The following is a 14,446-nucleotide window of genomic DNA, read 5'->3' on the forward strand; positions in this document are numbered from 1 at the left end:
TTTTTTTGTTTGGTCCCTAAATTGTGAAATACATCCTATAAATATGCATATATAACATACAGGTACAGTTAAAATAATGAAACACTAAAAAAACAAAGACCCCTAATGAACAAATAACCCCAAACACTCAAGTGCCCTCCACTGAGCTTTGGCATGTTACTGAACCTCTCTGGGCCTCAATTTCCTCATCTGTAAAATGGGGATAATGAAGCTCAGAGGCGAGGTGCTTCAGGTTTCAATTTTGCCCTTGGCACTTTGCTGTGATGAAGCAGGGTGAGGAAGAATTTGCCAGAGGTCATGGTCTCCCCTTACATCTGTGCTCAGGAGTCAAGGGGGTGGGTAGGTGCTGGAGGGTGTGTGCAGGGGCTTCTGGAGGGGATGCTTATGCTCTTGGCCCAGTTGGGGGTCTTAATAAGGGCGGTTGGACCTTCATAGGCTGGGTCAGGGGCAGAGAGAGAAGACACACAGCTCAGAGCCAGGTACACCCAGGCACACAGATGAGGTCTTAAATCTGGGACTGATCCCTTGAGTCCTCCAGGGACCCAACAAAATCCCCATCGGCTGGTAAGGAGGATTCCTCAGATGGGGGTCACAAAAGGCCCTTGGCACAGTCCAGCCAGGTCCAGCAAGAATGTGTTCCTGTCCTCCCCACTGCCCCAGAACCCCCACTCTATTCTGGCCTCTTGCCCCAGGTCGAGGACATTAGGGAGAAGATGAACTTCTAAGGGAGAATCAGTGCTGGGGTAGGAGAGACTGGAAAGTAGTGTATATACTAGGAGAGAGTTTGGAGGTTGGACATGCTGAACTGGAGGTGTTTGTGGGGCATCCAGGGATAAACACAGGCTGGGCTAGAGATAGAGCTTTTAAGTCCAGAGAGGCAAATGAAGGCTTGCAGATGGATGAGGTGGCCCAGAGAGAGATGATGGAGTCCTGGAGAGTACCCATGTTTAAGAGATGGCTAAAGGGGAGGAGGCAGCCAAGGCCCATGATCTCCCCTGGCCCCAGGAACCCTAATTGACTTGTACTATGGGGCCAGCCCCTTCTCTCAGAAGGTTCAGAACGGTCAGGCAAGCAAAAGAAGCCCAGACTCTCCTAGGCAACCAGGAGGAAAACTCCAGAGACCCCCACCACACAGGACTTTCCTGTAGCACTGAGTCCTCCAACTTCAACCCCCAGCTCTGGCTCCAGAAATGTCTGATTCCTGCCCTGTCCTCAGCTCCCTGCCCTCTAGATGATGGAGTGCCCAGAGTACAGTCCTTAGACCTCTTCTCTTTCACCCTCCTTCCCAACGTGACCTTACCAGCCTGTAAATACCATTATATGCCAACAGCTCCCCAAATTAGATCTCCTGTCCAATCCTGTTTCCAGACTTTAGATTCCCATGTACAACCACCCACTGAACAGATTTTCATCCCTCAAGCCTGCTCCTCCCACACTCTTTCCTATCTCAGTAAATGGCAAATTCAGTCTTCCCGTTGCTCAGGCCAAAATCTTTGAAGTCGTCCCTGACTCCATTCTCTCTCACACCCCACCCACATCCCAGCTGTTAGCAAACCCTATAGGTGTTACCTGCAAAATTATCTAGAAACCAACCACTTCTCATCACCCCACCACCATCACCCAGACCTCTCTTGGATTACAGAAGTGGTCTTCTGATCATCTTCCAGCCTTTTTGCTCTGAGTCACCCCTATAGTGTAGTCTCAATACATCAGCTGGAATGTTCCTTTCAAAAAATAAGCCAAACCACATCCTTTACTCCTCTGCCCTAAGCCTCCCAATGGTCTCCAGGCCCCTGCTTCTTTCTCCCTATTCATTCCCCTACAGCTGGATGGCTTTGCTGTTCCTTCAAGGTACATGGGATGTTTCCACCATTGAGTCTTCGCAATGGCTGTTCCCTCTGCCTGGGATGTTTTTCCTTCAGATATCTGCGTGACTTATGTTTTTCCCCGTGCTTACGCTGTTTATGTCAACAAACAGAAAACAGTATTTTAAAAAAATGGAGAGGTAATAATTTTTAAAGATACTGGTTATAAACTCTACTAAAAAGTTTTAAGTAAGAGCTTTTTTTGAAGCAAAGTGGAACCGCTACCCCACCACTCCCCAGGCTCCTGGTTTGGGGATACATACTGTCCCTTAGCAGCCATTCTAGGAAAAGTCCCATTTTCTGGGGGTTGCTGGTGTTCCCTACATTAGAACACAGTATAAACTTCCATCCCACCTGTCCTGACCTGCCAGATATTGCAGTCCCAGAGACTCCAAGGTAAACTGTGTGTGTAGTGGAGGACACAGGTTTTGGAGTCCGGCCTTACAGGAATTTCAGATCCCCAATTATTCATTGAGTGATCTCGGGCAAGGGACCTAACTTCAACCTTTACCCATTGGTAAAATGGAGATAGTAATATATACTTCAGGGGCACCTGGGTGATGCCATTGGTTGAGCATCTAACTTTTGGTTTCGGCTTAGGTCATGATCTCGTATCGTGGGATCAAGCTCTGTGTTGGGCTCCGTGCTCAGTGGGGAGTCTGCTTGAGATTCTTTCTCTCCCTCTCTCCCAGGAGGCTATGCCTTATGAAGAGTTACCACATAAAGCCTGAGGCTGAGGGTGGCCCGGGCCACTGGGAAGGGCTCCAAGGGAATCCTGTTTGGGGAAGACAGTTGCCCTTTCCTTGAGGACTCAGACACCTCCCGACCTAGATTCCAGTCTTGGCCTGGCTCACACTGAGAGTGACCCCATGGAGCCTTGCCCCTTCTGGGCTAGGCCTTTGTAGACTGAGGGTTGGGCTAGCTTAGAGCTCTTTGGGGATTTGTGGGCTCTAAAAAGCCATGAGAGATCGTCTGGGGTATCTGTGCTGAGGTCATGTAGGGAGCTTGGGAGGAAGAAATTTCACAATGGGTATGGCTGGGCATATGAAAGGACTGATGAGGAAGGCAGGTCTGTGAAGGTGACCAGGCATTCACACCCCAATTTTAGAAGAGAAGGCACACTAGCAGGTTATCCTTAGAGAACAAGGTCTCCAGGCTTTCAGGCATGAAGCAAGAAGGCTGACACCATGATGGAAGGATCCCCTCCCCCAAACCTAAATCACAGGACCCACTGTTTGAGACTTTGAACCTCTCCTACAAGACTGACATTCTTTCTTCCCCTCCCGTGGTCTGCTCTCTGGCCTGTCCAGGACAGGATCCAGAGCTGCTTCACACAGACCCCTGCAATCAGGAGGGCTGCTTTCATCTCCAAGCCTGAATACAACCTCCCACTGCACCTCAGACTGGCACCACTGTTGAAAGGAGCCAGCCCTGCCTGACAAGCCAGAGGGAATTCCAGAGATAAGAACTTGGGTCTCTGAAAAGCTCTGGCCCCATAAAGAACCTCCTGCTGAAGGAGAGGGCGGGCCTGGAAGGGGAAGGGATGCTATCACCTGATTCTCAGGGAGCAGTAATGTGGGGTCGTCACCCGTGGGATTCCTCCACGAATGGATTCCTTTAGTCCACATGTAAATTCTTGCCCAAGGCCACTGCTCAGTGGAGAATCTGCCAAACCCATGAGAAAGGAGCTTCCCCTTGCTGAGGGGGCCTGGGGCCCCTTTAGTGATCCGAGGGGTGTTAGCTCCCCGATGACCCCAAGCATCCTATCCAATCTCCTGAATCTCTTCCCTTTGCAGCACTAACCCCCATCCTCATCTTTCACTTGGATCACTCCCTATAGCTCTTTCCTGGGTCTCTTGCCTCAAAGTTAATCCTCCAATCCCTTCTATACACTCTGCTGGAGACACTGCTCTAGAACTGGGCGGGCAAACTAAGGTCCTTGGCCAAATCCAGCCTGCTGCCTGTTTTTGTACAACCCATGAGCTAAAAATGGTTTTAGCTGGGAAAAAAATGATATTGTGACATGAAAAATTGTATGAGATTCTAATTTCAGTGTCTATAAAATAAGGTATTGCGGGGACAGAGTCATGCTCATTTGCTTATGTATTGTCTGCGGCCACTTTGACATCACAATGGCAGAGCTGGGTAGCTGCAACAGAAACTCTAAGACTCACAAAGCCTACAATATTTCCTATTTGGACCTTTACAGAAAACATTTGCTGACTCCCACTCTGGATCAAAAATCCAGTCATGCCATTCTCTGCTTAGGACCCTCCAGTGGCTCCTTGTGGTTCTCCACAGCTGACCCCTTCCTACCTCTCCAGCCTCATCACCTGTCCTTCCAGTTGTCTGCCCACTCTGAACAAATAACTGTTCTTCAACCCCACCACAAACCACATCCCTGGGCTTGTCTTACGCTATTTATCTTTCCTTGGCATGCTTCTCTTCTTCTTCTAATGGCAGACTACCATCTTAAGACTCAGCCCAAATGTTTCCTCCCGTTTCCCTTCTCCCAACCACGAGAGCTAACCCACTCCTACCACGTCACAGGAAACTCCTCTTATGGCTCTACTCAGCTTTTAATAACAGACTAATGACTTATTTGTAGATGACCAATTCCATTATAGATATTTGTTCAGGTATGTGTCCTCTGCTGGATTACTAACTGTGAAGAACAGGCCACAGCCTTAGCACAAGGCTGCACGTGGTGGGCACATAAGCATTCTCCAGAAGAGGTCTGTTTAGCATTCTATACTTTTACTTAGCTAATAGTATGGAGGAAGAAGATGCTTATATATTTTCCAGATACTAAGTATCTTTTTTTTTTTTTTAAGAGAGGGAGACAGACAGAGAGAGGTGGGTGGGGGAGGAGCAGAGGGAGGACAGACAGAATCTTAAGCAGCCTCCACGCCCAGAGCAGAGCTCATCTCATAACCCTGAGATCATGACCTGAGCTGAAATCAAAAGTCAGAAGCTTAACGGACTGAGCTACCCAGGTGCCCCTCATTTTTTTTTTAAGTAAACTCTACACCCCACATGGGGCTTGAACTCATGACCCCAAAATTAGAGTCAGATGCTCTACCAGCTGAGCCAGTCAGGCACCCCCAAGTATCATTTATATAAACTTTTAGCATTCATGATAGATCAGGCACCTACATGTATCTGATCTCATTTAATCTTTACAACGACCCTGCTAAGGCAGGTGGATACCTCCATTCCATCAAGTGGCGAGTTATGTGGCACAGCTGGCATCTAGAATCAGGTCTCCTGCCTCCTGAATTCTGAGATGTTCTTCATGAGCAGGTCATCCATTGAACCACTGCTTCAAAGATGTTAACAGATGCTCGTGGGCTTCCTGCTGTGTTTGGGGCCACTGACCCTGTGCTAAATGAGTCGAGAGAGAGGAGGTTTTGTAGTTTTCCATCTCCTCCCTCCAGTTGCTTCTTCTTCTTCCTATACCTGCTGCCTCTCAAGGCAGATTGTCTGGGTCAGGACCAAAGGGTGGTCCTGCTCTTCCTATGAAAACTAAGTGCCAGTTTTGTGACATCACTTCTGAAATCCGTTGCTCTGGGGCTTGGGCTTGCTCTGGACAAAGAAGTTGTTGCAAGTCTGGCCTCCAAGCTGGAAGGGTGCCACGGCAGAGAGGGCCAAACTAATGTTAACTGTCAATGCACCTGCCTTTACAAAAGACTCAAGAATGCCTCCAGAGGGCTGTTGGGATAAGCCCTGGACTGTCCACATACTTCTGTGAATATTTAAACAGAAGTCCAGAGCTCAGAGACAAGGAGAGCCAATACAGCTGCTCCAGGCCTGGGAGAAAGCAACACAGGAAAGGTAAATCTATCTGAGACTCTTTCTCAACCAAAGAGGAGTTAGGGCTACACTGGTCAGTACACAGAGGCCACAGTGTGAACCTGGCAGGAGGAGGAGCTTGCTCTATGTCCTCTACCATCATAGCATATATAGCTAAACTGCAACAGGACAGGCTCGGTGATGTGGTATGAGCCACATCCCTGAACTCTAGAAAATGGAATTCTGTAAAGCACCCTGACCCCTTTTCTAGGTCTAGAACTGATGGCATTAAGAACCCCTAAGATCAATTCAGCCAGATAGACCTATGAGAGTTTTTGGCAAAAGACTCAGATAAGATAGCTAGGTTTAACACAACACGTGTGATTCTGGATGTGTTTGGTATTTTGGACTGAGAAGTTCACTTGTGTCTTTCCAAAGATTGTGATCAGTTTGGATTAATCCAAAAAATGAGGTGCAGCTAATGTTGCAGGCATTTTTAAGAGGAGGATGGATAATTGGGACAACTGAGGCTTTGACTAAGTGCCACTTTCAGGCTAAAATTCTGGTTTGTTCAAATCAAACCCAATGTTCCCCCGGCCCTCTGAGCAATCAGTGATGGTGGAGCCTCTGCAAATACATGACTGAATCACTAGTGACCATCTAGTCAGAGATCTGGCTGTACTGAAACACTTTATACAGACAGAAGAGAGGACAAGGGAATTTCTGACACACTCATGCTTTGGACGTATCAGTACAAGACAGTATGTGAGACTGTGTGTGAGTCCACCAGGCAGTTGGGAACAAGCATGATTTATCTGCTGGCAAACAAGTCTCCATCACACCTAATCATTCTTTTATCTAAGTGCATCTTGATCTTCTCAGTCCTGGACATCAAAGTAGTCAATTACTGGTTCCTTGGCTATTTTCTGTAAATTACTGCTTGCAGGATTCCTGAAAAGCAAACAAAGAATGATCAATCTTTTCTTTGGGGGAAACAGACTGAAGTCTTCAGAAAGTTAAGGATCAGCCAATTTGCCATTTGCAAAGCTTTGATAAGATAGGGGGGCCCACATGAGCTGGGAACTATTAGAATTTGGTGATGGGCACACAAGGGTTCACTATATTAACATATTCTCTACTCTAAAAGTTTTCCACAATAAAGTTTTATACAAAAATAAAGCAAACAAAGGGAAAAAAAGATAGCATGGCATGAACAGGCCAAAGATCCCACACGGTTATGTTGAGGTAGTATTGGACACAGCTGTGGAATAACATGTGGAATACCTTCACATTTCCCAAACCACTGCCCACATGGATATGGAGCTGGGCTGACTAGAATCCAGGCCGTCTGCTCTCCAGGGGTGAAGCAGGGCTGGTCCTGGGGAACTACACTGATCTAGACAATCCTTGCCAAGGTTATGCCCAATGGGCAACACCTAGCTGTCCTGTCCAGTCTTTGGGAACACTGCTTGTTAAGGCCATCATGGTGACCCTATAAACTGCCCTTCCCGCCCTCCCAGAGGTTTTGTATAAGAGGTTCTGGTAGGGCAGCTGTGTGGAAGGCCAGGACAGCATTAGGGACCCTGCTGGGTTTTAGAGCAACTTTCAGCAATGCTGCCTCAGTCACAATAAGGGGAAAAGGGATGGTGCTCCTTCCCTGCTCCTAAGACTTGCTGCTTGCCAATGTGGTTTTCTTTTCTCTTTAAATCATGAAAATATGTTTTTGTTATAAAAATTATTTAAACCATACAGAAGTAGACAGGTCAAAACACAAAAGTCTCTACCTTCACTGCAACCCCGCCCACTAGCTGACTTTCACCTCCACAATAACTTTGTGAACCATGTGATGTTCCTAAATCCTCTGGTGTGACAGACTGAATCCACTTCCCAGTGTCACCACCTACACCATGGAAGTTATGTCCAGTGACTTTTTCCCAGAGGGGAAGTGGGCATTACGAACATCAAACTTGGGACCCCTCAGGCAGGAACAAATGTCTGACCTCCCAGTCAAACCTTACTAATTTGAACAAAGCACCCCAAGGCCAGGCCTGAGAGGTTGCCAATGGCTGGTGGAGTCCCAGACAGTTCAGCCCCTGCTGGCGTCTCTGAATAGACAGGGCCTTTGGAAAGCAGCTGAAGGATCCTTACTTGTCTGTCTGATGTCTGTGATGAGGAATTGGTGGTGGAGGTCGTGACTGCATTTCCCTTTCAAGGACACATGTCAGCGTGCTAGGAGGACAAATGGACTTCCCTCTGATAAAAGTCAGAACACAGAGTATTGAAAGTGAGAACTGTTTGTGGAGACAGGCAGACGGCTGGGAATCCAGTCAAGACTCTCACTGTGCAGCTGCTAAGGGCTCTGATGTGATCCATCCCCTCTCAGGCATGGTCACCTTCATTTAGCCCTCGTCCTCCCACTCACCTCTGCCCGGGCCTGTTAGCTGCTCCCTCTCATCCCATGCTCAAGTTTTCTTCACTGGTAAGGACCTACTCTGTCAGGTTCTGACAGTGATCCTAGATCCTCCCTGTCACTTCCCAGCTCACACTGCAGCCTCAGTTTCTTCTACTGGCACACACTGTTTACGGGGGATGCCCTGAATCAGAGTCCAGCATTTTTTGCTTTCATCATGCCGGAGGACAAGGGAAAAAGGGACAGACAGATGGGATGGGCAGGCACTCAAGCCAGGCCCTCAGGGTCTGTTCCCTGGGCCTGAGGAAATGCTGCCTCCAGTGTTGCTCATGAATCAGGGCAGACAAGAGCCTTGTGTGTCTTTAGGCATGTCTGTCCTGGGGACTGAAGCATGGGCTTTGCTCTCTGGTTCAGACCTTTAGATCAGACCTTCTGATCATGTCAGAAAGGCTAGCCCAGAAGCAGATTTTCTATCTATTCTTCTAGGAGAGGAATTAAGGCAAGCAAATGTTGGTAGACCTTGCTTCCGAGGTTCAGCTTGCCGAAATGAGCATTCCTCCTGTGATGGCAAGATCAACCCACCTGACTGCAGTGACCACGACATTGCGCTTTGGTTCACTGTCATAGCTCACGCTCTCCAGGCCATACACTTGGGCCAGGTCGTGGATGATCCGGCGGTGGTCTCTGTTCATGGGAGGGAAGCAGTGGCTCTTCTTACTATTCTTTCCCTGTATTGAGGGAAAAGATGACTGATTGATAAAATCATCCTGCAAACAGAATATACTTACAAAGGTCCAAAACAGCTGGGTCAACAAAGAGGTGGTTGAGTTTTAGAGGCCCACAGCATACAGTATTTTGCTGGCTGCTAAGCAAGCTGAGAGGTTTGGGAGGATGAGGTCTGATGCACTTCCTTCATCTATTCTTTGAGCTGCAATAGTAGCAGCTGGCCAGGGTTAGTAAATGAAAAGAAACTAGGTGGACAGTATAATGGTTCCTCCTACCGGGCTGGTAACTGGGGAGTAAGTGATATACCCAAGAAATGAATAAATAAATTGAAGACCTAAAACAAGACAGTCTCATTTCTTATAAAAATATATTCTACACTAAAAATCATGAGTGTGCAGGTACAGACACACTAGCAGGGAAATACATTTGCACAGGTTTCCTAGTTAGAGAGGAACAATGATCCCATTTTTTCCTTCATGTTAGTATCCTGGGAAATGGGAACAGAGGGAACGAAGGGAGGAAGAGCAGGGGCTAAGGGAGATGGTGGGAAGGAAATCCACCTTCATTAGATATGGAACTAATACAGGCATCTCATCCTCATTCACGGTCCCCACGGAATAAAGAGGGAGCCACCCTGAGGTTGGCTGCTTCTGACTAAAAGACTTTTCCCTTAAAGCTATCTCCAGGACAAGGGCTCTAGTCATTCAACTTTTGATCCTTACCCAAGGGTTTCTACTCTGCCTGGGGGGTAATAAAGAACCAGTGTGCCCTATCATTCAACAGCCCCCCAGAGACTATGTCTTCCTAAGTACCCAACAGTCATTCAGCTGTCACTACTGAATGCCTCTGGCTTTCCAGAGCTTCTTCACCCAATCTTAGCCACTAAGCTAAGATTTTTTATTTACACTGAATTTGATGGAGCATATCTTTGCTGAACCAGGACAAGGCTTCCATGGATGTTATAATGGCTGGGCTTTTGGGAAAGATAAGGATCGTCAAGAAGTTGTGACATTTTCCTGTAACTACTCTACACTGATGGTGTTTCTGGGACTTGATTTTTTTTTTTTTTTAATCAAGCTAGCCTTAGAGACATGTCCAGTTGGATGTTTTGACTTCAACCTTATTCACGGCCTCCACAAGGGCTTCCATTTCTTTTTCAATGTCACTGACAAACTTTAAATCCTTCCTGAAATGAGAAATCACCACAGTTAATTTCATCTGTTCCTGCTCTTTGAGACTCCCTTCCACCCACACTCTCTGCCCTAACCTGCAGACAATGAACAATGTGGGCGGAAAAATGGCAAAGGTCAGGAACTGTCAGATAACAGAAGACTGACTGTGAATAACAAAGGAAGAGAAAAAGAAAACAAGTATGAGAAAGGAGATGATGGGAAGGAGAAAGAGCTGTCTGGAGGGTCAGGACACAGGAGGAAAATAACAGCTATTACTGCCCAAGTGAGGGCCGGCCAATGTCGGCAGCCAGAGATCTCTCAGGTCAGGCTAGTCCAAGCCCTAGGAGCCCCAAACTTCTACTACAGGGTCCACACACCCACACCCCATGCTCAATTCTTCAAGGGGACAATTGTGAGAAACCAAGAAAGGATTTTTATTAAGCATCATATAATCTCTTATAATAGATATATAAACTTTAACTGGCTCAATCACAGAGGAGTACGTATTAGTTACTACAACTTAAAACACCAAACACTCTTGTAAGCCAAATTAAGAAAGCTGGTAACAAGTTACATACATACCTGGCATCGTCTTTTAAACTGTCACTGAATTTTGACCCTGAAGAACGTACATTGAAAGGATCGGAATCCTCACTAATATGAAATGCCTCTGCTAACCGCCTGAAAATAAGAGAGAAATAAGTAAATAAAAGGAAAGGGGAGGAAAACTTCTTATAGTAACACAGAGTGCCCACCATGTCCTAAGTTCTTTATACATTAATGATGCCATTTTGGCAAACCCAATTATTAAGGAAGGAATAACAACAACTTGGGACAAGATATGAGTTTGTCTTCCTAGAATAAAATAAACAAGACAAATCTATGTGGGTCTGAGTGAACCAAATGGACTGACACTGGCAGCTTGGGTTATCTGGAAGAGGGGGGGCGGGGAATGAGAGCACTGGGAGTGGTCAGTGGGGGATGGCATGGCAGTCTCTGAGGTTTTACCTAAACATCAGATACATAAAGTAGACACATAAACATTAAAATTAGAATCACCTTACAGAAAATCTGGAAAATAAAGGGAAAAATTCCATTAACAACCTAAGCACTATATTTTATTACACTTCCTTTCAGATTTTTTTACCTTTAAGTCATTGCAATTAGGGTATATAAAACTTGGCATCTGGGGCACCTGGGTGGCTCAATCAGTGGAGCATGTGACTTGTGATCTCCAGGTTGTAAGTTCGAGCCCCACGGTGGGTGCAGAGATTACTTAAAAATAAAATCTTAGGGCGCCTGGGTGGCTCAGTCAGTTGGGCATCTGCCTTCAGCTTGGGTTGTGATCCCAGGGTCCTGGGATCAAGTCTCGTATCGGGCTCCTTGCTCGGTGAGGAGCCTGCTTCTCCCTCTGCCTCTGCTTGTGCGCTCTCTCTTTCTTGCGCTCTCAAATAAATAAATCTTAAAAAAAAAAACTTAAAGAAAAAAACCCTAAAAAACCCCAACTTGGCACCTTTCTTCACCTATCATTATATGATTGGCATTTCTCATATTACTATTTGTTTTTCACATTTACTGTTTTTTTTTAAAGATTTTATTTATTTGACAGAGAGAGACACAGTGAGAGAGGGAACACAAGCAGGGGGAGTGGGAGAGGGAGAAGCAGGCTTCCCGCCAAGCAGAGGGCCTGATGTGGGGCTCGATCCCAGGACCCTGGGACCATGACCTGAGCCGAAGGCAGACGCTTCATGACTGAGCCACCCAGGCACCCCACACATTTACTGTTTTAATAGGTACATAATCTTCTAATTATGTATATACCAGAATTTACTTAAACATTCCCTAGTTTCTGGGCGCCTGAGTGGCTCGGTTGAGCAACTGTCTTCGGCTCAGGTCATGATCCTGGAGTCCCTGGATTGAGTCCCGCATCGGGCTCCCTGCTCAGCGGGGAATCTGCTTCTCTCTCTGACCCTCCCCCCTTTCATGTGCTCTCTCTCTCATTCTCTCTCTCAAATAAATAAAATCTTAAAAAAAAAAATTCCCTAGTTTCTTTAACAGTTCCCCAGTTTCTGAATATTTTAAGTGACACAATATCACTGGGCAAAAAACTTTTAAGGTTATTTCTCTTGAAAATATTTCCAGTTGTGAGATTACCAGGTAAGATGGTATGGATATCAGACTCATGAGCAACACAGTCTGAGAGCTTTCCACAACTGCCCATTTGTGTTTTGACTGCCAGTGGACGAGTCTCATGGCACCTCATCAACACCCAGTTATGTCTTTCTTTTATAAAGAGATAAAATTCAGCTTAGCACTTAGTACAATTTTTGCTCACACTGAGAAAAGGGTCTCTTGCAAGTTTAATGCCCGTAAGAATCTGGTTTAAGCTTACTTTTGAAATTTTCGAGAGCAATTCTTGAGAGATTTTTTGATGTTTTGATTAGTTGGCCACAAATTCAAATTTAAACACTTATTTTATTTATTTATTTATTTATTTTTAAAGATTTTATTTATTTATTTGAGAGAGAGCACATGAGAGTGGGGAGGGTCAGAGGGAGAAGCAGACTCCCTGCCGAGCGGGGAGCCCGATGCGGGACTCGATTCCGGGACTCCAGGATCATGACCTGAGCCGAAGGCAGTCGCCTAACCAACTGAGCCACCCAGGCGCCCTCAAATTTAAACACTTATTAATAAAACATATCTGTGGGCTGAATTTGGCCTGCCAGTTTTCATTGCTTGCAATAGAATATATGTTTGCAACTTTACTTTTTTTTTTTTTAAAGATTTTATTTATTTTATTTATTTGTCAGAGAGACAGAGCACACAAACAGGGGAAGCGGCAGGCAGAGGGAGAAGCAGGCTCCCTGCTGAGGGAGAAGCAGGCTCCCTGCTGAGCCAAAGGCAGACGCTTAACCAACTGAGCCACTCGGGCGTTCCTGTTTGCAACTTTTTTTTTTTGATTGTTAATCTTTTATTATTATATACCTTAATAGTGGAATAAATGATTGTGGTTAGTGCATGTATGAAAATTACGAACACCGTGGTTTAGACTACTTTGCAGGACTTGTTTTATATTCCCCCCCTTTTTTCCTTCAGAATGATTCTTAAGCATCAATCAATGTTTTGTGGTGCTTCTGGCAAGTCTTTTGCATTATTTATTTTGGTTGCTAAGTAAGGAGATCCACCTTTAACTGGGTGATTGAAAATCATGATTCTCCTATGAGCTGTTCTAATCTTGGCCTTGCCAGCAGATGGGCTTATACCCAAAGTAAGACTAGCTTCTCGCCTACTCATTTTCTGTTTAAATCCTCCTTTATAGTAGGATGAAAGGCTAGGAGTGGAAATCTTCTTCACCGTTTCTGTGATTACTTGTTCTAGAGGCTTCCAGATTTGAAATGCATAGCGACCTGCAAATGCAAGAGCTGCAACACCCAGTCCTACAGCTATCAAACTTCTTGCCAGTCCCTGGTCCATGTCCGCGTCCGGCCGTTTAGTTGCCGGCGGTGACTACTCGGTGTAGCACAGACCCTTGCCGGCAGCAGCAACGCCATGGGCAGCCATGGCAATGCGACGTGGGGAGACTTGGTGCACCGCAGCGTCACCTGTTTGCAACTTTAGATGGTACTTTTTTAAGATTTAATTTTTTAATTTTTTTTTTAAAGATTTTATTTATTTATTTGACAGAGAGAGAGAGAGAGAGCACAAGCAGGGAGCGGCAGGCAGAGGGAAAAGGAGAAAAGCAAGCTCCCTGCTGAGCAAGGAGCCCGATGTGGGGCTCGATCCCAGGACCCTGGGATCACAACCTAAGCCGAAGACAGACGCTTAACTGACAGAGCCACCTAGGCGCCCCTGAGATTTTTAATTTTTAAGAAATAATCTCTACACCTAACATGGGGCTCGAACTCACAACGCTGAGATCAAGAGTTGCATGCTCTACTGATTGAGCCAGTTGGGCACCTCATATTTTCTTTTTTTTTTTAAAGATTTTATTTATTTATTTGACAGAGAGAGACACAGCGAGAGAGGGAACACAAGCAGGGGGAGCAGGAGAGGGAGAAGCAGGCTTCCCGCCGAGCAGGGAGCCCGATGCGGGGCTCAATCCCAGGACCCCGGGATCACGACCCGAGCCGAAGGCAGACGCTTAAGGACTGAGCCACCCAGGCACCCCTCATATTTTCTTTTTTAAATTGGCATTTTTCCCCCCCTAGGCCAGTGGGTATTTGAGAAAGAATCTCTATATAGTGAGGACCATCATAGGTTATCACTCTAAGATGGAGGAGAAATTCAAAAGGCCTTCAAAAACAGAGAGCCAGTTAGTTCTTCTTCTTCTTAAGATTTTATTTATTTGAGAGAGAGAGAGGGGGAGAGAGAGAGCAGAAGTCGGGGAGAGGGAGAGGCAGGCTCCCTGCCAAGCAGGGAGCCCGATGCAGGGCTCCATCCCAGGACCCTGGGATCATGACCTGAGCTGAAAGCAGAGGCTT

At 46.2% G+C, this 14,446-nt stretch overlaps 1 protein-coding gene and 1 pseudogene across 8 annotated transcripts in view; both read right to left on the reverse strand.

The window, feature by feature from the left end:
* The window catches only part of NFX1 (nuclear transcription factor, X-box binding 1), an 88,928-nt gene that overhangs the window by 9,764 nt on the left and 64,718 nt on the right, over nucleotides 1–14,446 (reverse strand). For 4 of the 8 annotated variants that reach the window (XM_035016478.1, XM_035016477.1, XM_035016475.1 and 1 more), the window contains 5 exons: nucleotides 10,548–10,646; nucleotides 9,913–9,979; nucleotides 8,650–8,795; nucleotides 7,806–7,910; nucleotides 6,452–6,608 (listed from right to left, as the gene is read on the reverse strand). In XM_035016478.1, coding sequence (XP_034872369.1) covers nucleotides 6,536–6,608; nucleotides 7,806–7,910; nucleotides 8,650–8,795; nucleotides 9,913–9,979; nucleotides 10,548–10,646 — 490 coding nt within the window. In that variant the 3' untranslated portion in view covers nucleotides 6,452–6,535. Of the gene's footprint in view, nucleotides 1–4,921; nucleotides 5,250–6,451; nucleotides 6,609–7,805; nucleotides 7,911–8,649; nucleotides 8,796–9,875; nucleotides 9,980–10,547; nucleotides 10,647–14,446 lie in introns of those variants that run through there. The other 4 variants (XR_004681294.1, XM_035016476.1, XM_035016479.1 and 1 more) reach the window with 4 other exon arrangements.
* LOC118018023 lies at nucleotides 12,883–13,648 on the reverse strand (annotated as a pseudogene).

This window comes from Mirounga leonina, unplaced genomic scaffold (genome assembly GCF_011800145.1).
Source record: "Mirounga leonina isolate KUSES-001 unplaced genomic scaffold, KU_Mleo_1.0 Mir_170, whole genome shotgun sequence".
In the NCBI taxonomy this organism is placed as follows: Eukaryota; Metazoa; Chordata; class Mammalia; order Carnivora; family Phocidae; genus Mirounga; species Mirounga leonina.